General features: G+C 51.4%; 1 protein-coding gene across 4 annotated transcripts in view; it reads left to right on the top strand.

Moving 5' to 3' along the window:
* The first annotated feature begins 8,800 nt into the window (after nt 1-8,800).
* LOC119320189 overlaps nt 8,801-9,880 on the top strand; it is a 3,211-nt gene continuing 2,131 nt past the window's right edge. For 2 of the 4 annotated variants that reach the window (XM_037594294.1, XM_037594295.1), the window contains exons 1-2: nt 8,801-9,213; nt 9,300-9,395. In XM_037594294.1, coding sequence (XP_037450191.1) covers nt 9,211-9,213; nt 9,300-9,395 — 99 coding nt within the window. In that variant the 5' untranslated portion in view covers nt 8,801-9,210. The remainder of the gene's footprint in view (nt 9,214-9,299; nt 9,396-9,880) is intronic. The other 2 variants (XM_037594296.1, XM_037594297.1) reach the window with 1 other exon arrangement.

Raw genomic sequence — 9,880 nt, forward strand, 5'->3', positions numbered from 1 at the left:
AAAAAAAAAAGCAATGTGGTGAGCATTGGGCAGCTCGATGAGATCAGGTGCCCACACACGTCGAGAACAGCTACTCCTACTCCCTCCGTTCCAATTTACTCATCGCTGAAATGGATGTATGTAGAACTAAAATACATCTAGATACATCCATATGTGCCAAGTAATTTGGAACGGAGGAAGTACATGACAGTGTGCGATCGCCAGAGAAAGATCATCGGCAAGGTTCCTCGTGCTAGGCTGCTAGCAATGGCGTGTACATTGCGCGCATTCGAATCGTGAAGCCTGGGTGTGGCATGCGGGCCTACTGGTTGATTTATTTTGTTATACTACGATTGAACGGTTTCCTTGGATAACCTCAACTCGTTACAACCGCTGCGCAAAACTTCACCGTAGACCTCATCAAGACCTAGACGTGTGAAGGAAGACACGATCGATCTGCGAGTTGGGGAGCGCGTGTGGGGCGGAGGGCGGCGATGATGAGCCGGCGGTTCCTGTACATGGTGCTCAACAACTACATGCACGCGCCCTCCGCCTGGTACACGCTGCACCGCATCGACCCGTCCCGCCTCTTCTACCCCAGGGGCACGCCGACCCCCGCGTCGCCGCCGCCGCCGCCGGAGAACGAGCGCCTGCCTGATCCCGCCATGAGCTTCTACCCTCCCCACTCGGCGCACGACGCCGGGAGCATGGAGTTCGCGCTCCTCGGCGGCCGCGGCAAGGACAGGATCGTCGCCATGGACCACACGGGGCGCGCCGTCCTCTACGACGACTACTCGCACGCCGTCCACCCGCTGCCCCCCGTGACGGCGCCCAAGTGGTGCCCCACGCTGTCCCTCGCCGCCGACGGCCAGGACGGCGCCTACATCATCGAGGCTGACCCCCAGGCGGACGGCCCCGGCAGGCGATCCGTCGAGGCGCTCGCGTACGACCACAAGCCCGCGGAGGACGACGAGGACGAGGGCTGGGTCTGGCGTCCGCTCGAGCCGCCGCCCTACGTGCGGGTCCCCGGCTATGGCGACGAGGAAGGCGGCCGCTCCGGCAAGATCACCTGCCACGCGGCGGAGGGCGCCCGTATCTGGGTCTCCACGGCGGGCCGCGGCACGTACTGTCTGGACACGGCGAGCGGCGCGTGGACAAAGGCCGGCGACTGGGCGCTCCCTTTCCAGGGACGCGCCGTGCCCATCCCAGAGTACGCCAGCCGCCTCTGGTTCGGCGTCTCGGCCTCGGACGCCGGCTACGTCTGCGCGTCCGACCTGCAGACTGCCGCCAACGAGGGACGAGCGCCGGTGGCGGACCAGGTGTGGGACGGCTTCGCGGTGCCCGAGGGATTCCACGACCTGGAGTCTCACTCGTACGTGGTGCACCTGGGCGACCGCCGGCTCTGCGTCGCCAAGTTCTTCGAGACGACGCGCCAGGAGGCGTGCGATGATGACTGGATGTGCAGCCGCTGCTGCCATGGCTACGTCAGCGAGTGCGCGTTCGCGATGATCACTGGCGTCGAGGTGGAGCCCGGCGCCGGTAGATGGCATCGCTTGATCAAGCACAGATCGCTCCGGTACAGCTTGGGTACAGACAGGGTGCCCGTCTGTGTACTTTAGTTGGAGAATAGTCCTATATAGCACGGGAAATACACTTTGGAACCTGCATGTATATACACCCTATATGGGATTTTTTTTTAATAAAAAGTCAAAATAGGTAAGAACTATTTTGACAAAACACTTGACTTACTTTTGCACTAGTAAAAAAATCTGGATGAAAAAAAAAAACAAAAGTTGACTTCACAGAAAAAAGACAAAATTTATTTGCTATTATAGGTCACTATTCACACTATTTTAGCCAAAAATTTGTCTTTTTTGAAAAGAAGTCAAAGGGATTTTTTTGTGGATTTATTTTCTCACGAGTACAATAGAAGGTCAAGTTTATTTTAAAAATATTTTCAGGAATTTTCGACTTTTGATTGAATTACTTTTTTTTTTTTTGCATATAGGGTGCATATACACCCATAGACCAAAAATTCCCTCCCTATATAGCACTGGCTTGCGAATTTGAAAATCAGTGTCGATTGATTTACTCGTTTCTCTATCAAGCCGAGCTCCTCTGAGACTGTCCTACGATGCCCCAAGATGGCTTTTCACCCTGGTGGGTATGCACTTTGTACGCCTAACTTAAAGAGCAACTCCAATGGGCCATTCCATTTTGTCCGATTTCGTCCGTTTGAGTCGGCGCAGACGAAAGTGAAGGCCCAACGAGCCGATCACATTTTCAGCCTAAAATTGCGTCGGCGCAGACGCGAAGCAGACGAGCCACGCATCTCCTCGGCGTCCGCCGCGTCCCCACCTGTAGGTCATCCAACTGCCACCGGTCGTTGTCTTATTTATGACGACCACTGATAACGGGCCCACTAGTTAGTCAGTGAAAGCGTTCTTTTTTAAGCACGCGTGCGGCGGCGCCTGCACATTCCAGTGCACCAAGCGCCGCTGCCGTACCCCGACGTCACGCTGCCGCACCATTGGCACCTGGATCCGCAGCGGATCCCGGTGCCGACGGTTCCGCGGAGCCAGCGGGCGCACGACGAGGAGGTGCGCCGGCACCGCGCGCAGCTCACGCTGGAGCAGCGTCGACTGCCTGAGTACGCCGCCGGCTCTCCCAACTGGAAGGCTTGATTCACCCTCGAACACGAGGAGCAACAGCGTTCGGGTGTCGACGTCGTCCCGCCGCCGTTCCCACCGCCGCCCCCGCAGGTTAAGCCGGAGGACATGGAGGCGGAGGCGGAGTACCAAGCCGCCCTCGAGGAGGCCCTGCAGGACGCGCTGGAGGCTAGCCGCCTCGAGGAGGACGCGCACTGGGATGAGCTGGAGCAAGCCCTTGCCGTGTCGGCGGCGGGGGACTCCGTCCACACCCCGTTGTTTGTGCCGCCACCGTCGCCGCCCATCCAGCCCAAGCCGGAGCCGACGCGGAAGCGCTCCCCGCCTCCACCCACTTGGCCGGAGGAGGCCTACTCGTGGACGAACCAATACCGTGAGTGGGTGAGCGCGCCTCTCGTTCACTTCGCCGCGACGCCAGCGTAGGAGGACGCCCACCTCGAGCGCTGGAAGGCGCACTGGCTCCGCCAGGAGCAGGCAGATGGCAAGGAGCAGATGCGCTACGAGGCCATGCTCCAACGCGACACGGAGGTGCTCTGGCTCGAGGAGGAGGAGGAGGAGCGCGCGGCTAGCCGCAATGCCGCCGCCCCAGCTGATGCCGGAGGAGGCTTCCCTGGCAGCGTACCAGGCGGCGTTCGGGTTGGCTGGCCTTGCTCCCGTCTTTATCGACCTCACCGGCGATGGCGACGGCGGCGTCGACGCCAAGGGCAAGGGCAAGGCCGACGACGTCTAGGGTAGCGTGTGGGGCGGCAGCAGGCGGGCGTAGACTTTTTTTAATGTTTTAATTAATATTTAATTAGGTTTAAGTGGACTTTTGTCGGCGTTTGACTGGCCACTTATGTTTAATTATGTTTATTTCGTGCGAGCTATTTTTTTTTCATGCTGGCACATTTGGATCAGCCTCCCCGTTGGGCGATCAAGCCGACCCATTTCCGAATGCGGACGCGCACGTCCGCCTGGCCGACCCAAACAAACGAAAAGGCGCGCGTCCGTTTGATCTCCTCGTTGGAGTTGCTCTAAAGATATACTATCTCAATATCCGTGTGTTTCAACGGAGGAATTTGGTCCGAGATTAAATCTATAGGCAAAAGCAAAAAGAAAAAACCCAATGCGATTGAGATTGCGTACTTACAACTACGGGAATTCTTTCTCCATAAAGGCCTCTTTTGGTTTGGTGCAAATCAGAACGTACTTCCTCCATTTCAAAATAGATAACTCAACTTTGTACTAAATTTAGTACAAAATTAGTACAAAATTGGATTATCTATTTTGGAACGGACGGAATAGGAATTAAGAGTAGTATAGGAATTTGATAGGATGACACTTGCCATTCTAAGGAAATGTCTTGCCTCGTTCCTATGCACAAAATGAGCTTTGAGTGGATGTGTAGATTTCTTCAAAAACACGGGAAATGAATAGTATTTCTATGAAATTCCCTTACGCGTTTCCTACAAACCGAATGCATATATAGGAATTTTTCCTATTGAATCCTTGTTCCAACGTTTTTCCTATAGAAATCCTCCATACCGAATAAGCCCTAAGTAACGAGGTGAAGGTCGGTTTGAAAAATGGTGGAAAGAGGCATCTATCTATGGAAGGGGTGGAGGCAAAACCAACAAACTCCCCTTCAATAGTAGAGATTTTTCATACAAAAATGTTTTTCTTTTAAGATAGAACACATGCTATCATGCCATAGCATGCATGTATATTTGTAAAATTTGGTGCAGAATAGACATTGTGCTTCTTTAGCATTTATGTTTTCTTTTCAGAATTCAAGCTTAAACCCAACGAGTTCTTGGGTTTTGAGTTTCATATGCACTTCTGAGATATCATGGAATGCACCATGCTTAACTTTTTTTTGTCTGTTATGAGAATTGCATAATTAATAAGGAAATCGTGAAATTGGGCAAACAACAAAATAAACAGAGAAGGCGATTCGGGTGGGGAACCCTAGCCGGCACCAACCAAGCTCCTTCTTATACCCTCCTCCATCACCGTCAGGAAAATCTTACACCATAGAGGGTGATGTGTACGGTCATCTTCCTCGTGTCTTGTACACTTATGTGGAGAGGCGGGCCATCACATCTCGCTCTGGTAGGCAGAGTAGCAATAGCGGGGTTCCGACCCCATAGTGATGCAATGCAACTACTCGTTGAGGGTGTGTGTGGCAGGGATTCGGTCAGCGTCGCAAACCTGAAAGGTGTTCCCATCCACCTCGAGATTTAGGGCGTGTAATATACTTTTTTCTATATAGATAAATTGTTTTGGAAAAGAGATATGCACGATTACAAGTTTTTGCTCTTGCACATCAACAATATTCAGGGTTTGCCCGCAAATAAACAATATTCATGGTTGACAAAAACGTTAAATTAAACAGAAATTTGAATTTATAAATACAAAGGAAATAATTTCTTTTCATACTTCATTTTTGGGGATTTTCGTGTCTCGTTTTTGTATGGTTACTATTATGTTATATAGTCGAAGTTGCAGTCTTGCACGGTTACTTTTCGTTTTCACAAATTGTCTTCTGCTAAATAGGAATGTGGGCTTTGTATTTGCTCATTTCGACATGATCTCTTTTAAGGGGAAGCTTTTACCTAAATGATAAACGTCACACGTGTGGCACAAAGCACTACGTCCCTGGCATTTTTTACAACTAAAGTTTTTATTCAAAAAGAAAAAGAAAATATGAAACTTGTCATCTGAAAAGAAAGTTGTCATGCTTGACAACTAAAGATGCCATCTTCACGTCACTAAACTTGTCATAAAAAACATTCGGAGTTGTCCAATTTTTAACATGATCTTACTTTTTTGAGGTTTTTTTTAAACACGATTTCATGCCCACACACTTATTTTTTAAGGCCGAGATGCGCGCACACTTGTGCCATGCATTCTGCAAAACCCCCGGTAGTTCTTGTTCGGCCCATGGGCCATCGTCCCTAGATGATTGATACTTCAATAGAAATCGTCGGCGACCAAATTTCTGATCTGGAGCGAGGATCGAGGAGGCGACGATGAGCCGGCGGTTTCTGTACATGGCGGTCGAGAACTTGTGTGCTTCTCCCGTCTCGCACACGGTCAACCGCATCAACCCCTCGCGCCTGTTCTACCCCAAGGGTTCGCCGGAGCGGACGGCGGCGGCCGCAGCGCCGGCTGCGAGGGCTATGGCGATGGAGGCAGCGAAGGAGAGGGCGAGGGCGATGACGGAGGTGGCGGCGGCCGATGCGGTGAAGGCTCGCCTGGCTCACCCCTCCATGACCTTCTCCTCTTCCGACGTGGACAACGTGGTGGATACGGACTTCGCGCTCATCGGCCGGAGCAAGGACAAGATCGTCGCCCTGCACCGCGCCCACCTCGAAGACATCAGAGGTTGCCGGATCACGACCCAGGGCAGCGCCGTCCTCTACGACGATGCCTCGCACTCCTTCCGCGCGCTGCCCGACATCACAGCCACATTGCCCCACGTCGAGGTCGCGCCTGTCGCCGTCGGCGACGACCTTTCATACACTCCACACGGTTTGCGCCGAACGACAAGGAGAAACACGTCCATGCGGTGGTGGCTGGCAATGGCATTCCTTTCCGCCGCCTCCCGTTGAGGGAGGTGCCGCGGGCGCCTACGCGGTGGTGGACAGGTCGCACATCTGGGCGTCCACGCGCAGTCACGGGACCTACTCCATGGACACGGCGACCGGCGTGTGGAGCAAGGCCAGCGACTCACCGCTGCCGTTCAGGGGACGCGCCGAGTACGCTCCGGAGCTCGGCCTCTGGTTCGGCTTCCCCAATGACGACTGGCAGACTCGGGGCTGGGACAGAGGACTCCTCTGCGCGTGGGACCTGAAATCCGCCGGCGCTGGCGCCGGGGCAGCGCCGATCGAGGCGCGCGGAGTGTGGGAAGGCTTCACGGTGCCCAGGGGAAGCTATGTGAGGTCGCACCTCGTGCACCTGGGCGACGGTGGCCGGTTCTGCGTCACCAAGTTCTTTGAGATGACAAAGCCGCCGCCGGCGTCGTGCTGTGCTCGCTGTTACTATGACAATTGCCCTCCTGAAATCGGGTTCGCCGTGCTCATCGGCGTGGAGGTGGAGCGCTATGACAGCGGGGAGCTCCGAATGATCAAGCACAGGTCGCGCAAATATAGCTTAGGTGAAACGAGGACCTCCCATGCTGTACTTTAGATGGGTATATAATGATGACTACACGCATGCATCATTATCCCTAGGTCAAAACTAAATTCATTTTAAGTTAGTTTGCTACGTGCTACCGGCATTAGTTTGGCAATAGTTGTCGTCGATGTTCTGTTTCGTTTTTCATTTTTCCATTAATTCAGTAAATACTTACGTAAGTCTGACGGGCTCTGTTTTTTCAGTCGTTAGCACATCTTGTTTACCATTTCAGCAATTCAGTGTATAATTCTTCATTTATCTCTCTTGAAATTCTCAGTCTTGTCATTTCTCATTTCTGAGTTACTGTCATCTATCAGTACTTCTCCCTCAGTTAATTTCTCAGGTACTATTCATAGTTATTTATTTGTATTCTTCAGTTTCCCTTTGCAGACATTTTTTATCTTCAGTTTCTCAAATTGTTCTTCTTCATTATTCACTGAACATCGAGAGAAGATCAGTTTTCTCTGTTTGTTAGTTTAATGTTCAGTCATTTGTTTCTCAGTTTGCACAGCGTTTTAAGAATGACAATGGCTTTTTTTCAGTAATTACTACTAAGTATTTAGTGTTCATTCTTTCAAAAATATGAATGTAGGTCTGGAGACTGCTAGATAGCTAAACTAGCTTCTTTTCCTAAGGTTTTCTTGATTCTCCCCTTCGGTATCTTACTCTTGTTTTAATTTTTTTTTCTTTCCCGATAGTTTTCAGTACCATATTTTTTACCTGTATGCCATTGAGGAAAGAAAATGAGTGTTGCAACACTCTTTTACCGAAGCTCCAGACCTTGATTAAATGGCAATCTATGATGTGGAAGAGGAGAGCAAAAATTAATTGGTGCAAACTTGGTGAAGGGAGCTGCGTATTCTTTTATATTGCAGCATTTTTTATTCTAAAAGAAACACTATAAGGTTCTCTTCATTCGATTTCTTCAGACCCTCCAGGGCTGCCCTTCTCTTTGCATTTTTTTATCATACATTTTCCGATTCAAAATGAACTGAACCATTGTATTTAGCCCTGATATTGCAGCAAATTGTCATTTTTGTACTTGGAGTTTTTCTGATATTTTTGTCCTTTACCACTTGACTTTAACTTCGGTCCTTTTTTCTTGCATTAACATGTTCAATTTTGTGTGCGTATGTTTTAACTGTTATTATGAATGATTTCAGAACTATATAAGTTCATAGGAAAGTACATAGATGTCATGCACAGTGTGCAAAACCTCATGCACAAATAAGGATGCAACCAACACATCATTTGGTGCTTCTTCTAGTATAGGGATTCAGAAAATCATCAATAGCAATCTATGTGAATCCTCATTTTTCCCATTTAGTTCCATGTTTTTTAGTTCTCACCCATGTCTTGTTTCATCCTTTTTTGTTTTTATTTTTCCACCAAATCATCCCATGCTATGCGAGGGATTTCTTGAATGTCACGCCGCCGATAGTATGTGCTTTCAAGCAGCGGAGAGACACGCATATGTCGTCAAGCTCAATAAAGGACCAGCAAAGAGAGCTTTAAGAGGACTGAGTATGACACCTCACCCGACGGTCACATCCAGAAATAAGAGGCCAATGTTCCTACAAGCTCTCTCAGAGCTCAGGCACTCTCGGCCGTCGGATCGTCCTGCTTGATGCATTTTCGGCCGTTGGATCGAGAGGTGGGAAGAGCTGGGCCGTCGGATCTGGAGCTGGCACTATAGAAATGAATAGTAAATGGTTCTAACTGCGCTTAGCCTGGTTACTCCATTTGTTTGATCGGCACTCGCTGACGTGTGGGTCCCGTCGCGGGTGGGCCGCATTTGTCAGCGACCGTGTCTGTGGCTCCGGCGCGTCCGTCCCATTGCGTGCACCGGCGGTAAATATCCCCATGCCACCGCATGTTACATCCTGCCCCGCCGAGGGTATTTTGGTCTTTTCGCTTCCAGGGTCGTGCGTGGCTTCCGGTGGTTGGCTCGTGCGGCTATGGGGTGGGGGAGGGCGGCTACCTATCCTTTCGTGCTCTCATTCGTCCTCCTTGTCTCCTTCTCCTATCCCAAACCTAGCCGTCGCATCGCCCCGTCCCGCTCTCCCGTGGTCGCTCGCCGCCGCCCGCACTGGCGCCGCGACCTTTCCTCTCTTCATCGCGCCGCCACCTTCCCTTCTCCTCCGGCCTCGCCTCTTCCTCCCTTCTCCTCCGGCGCCTCCTCCCAAGGGAAGTGAAGGGAAGGATCGAGTGACAAGGTGAGGCCCAAATCCACATCGGCATCAGCGCTTCGTCGTCGACTTCATCCCCGACCGTCCTCCAGGTAGGCCATGGAGGTCCGGTCCGGCCCGGCAGCGGCCATGGATGGAGACGCCCAAAACCCTAGCCCTCCAAGGACGTGCGCCGGCTGCAGGCCATCTCCGGCGAGCTCATCCACGGGTCTCCGACTATGGTGCGTGTGCATGATCCCTAAATCCCCTCTCTTGTCGGTTTCTTAATCTCCCCTCCTTGTGATTCCTTGGTTTGTTTTGTGTGCAGCTGCTCCGATCTGGAAGAGGGGGTGGAGCTGCTACTGTTGCAGGTGAACGAGACACGAGGTCTCATGGCTGCTCCCTCCTCCTACCCCTTGACGTGGTGAACTCCACCCCCTCTTCCTACCCCCTGCACATCTATCTTATTTTGATTGCAATTGTGGTTCTGGACACAACCTGGTGGTGATTGCTATTGTGCAATCTCATTCAGTTTTAATCAATACACGTCTTGTTTCATTTTGAATGTGTGTGCAACCAATCAGATTGCTATTGTGATGTTTAATGCTTGTTGGCTGCTTGTTGTTAACTAGGGGAAGAAGAAGAAGAAACCTTATCTATTTGATTTGAGGAGAATCATGTATATTTCTTTCATTAGAAGTACCACTGCTTGTATTTGCGTCACTGGTGGAAAAAGAGGCTTCCGTCCAGCCCCATTAGTCGCGAAACTGTAGGAACCGCGACTAATGAAGTCTTTAGTCGCGGTTCGGCAGATGAACCGCGACCAAATGCCTGGGCCAGGGGCGCTCGCGGGCTTTAGTCGCGGTTGGCCAGGCCAACCGCGACTAAAGGTGCCCAAAGGCCTTTAGT

This window comes from Triticum dicoccoides, chromosome 6B (assembly GCF_002162155.2).
Source record: "Triticum dicoccoides isolate Atlit2015 ecotype Zavitan chromosome 6B, WEW_v2.0, whole genome shotgun sequence".
Classification (NCBI taxonomy): domain Eukaryota; kingdom Viridiplantae; phylum Streptophyta; class Magnoliopsida; order Poales; family Poaceae; genus Triticum; species Triticum dicoccoides.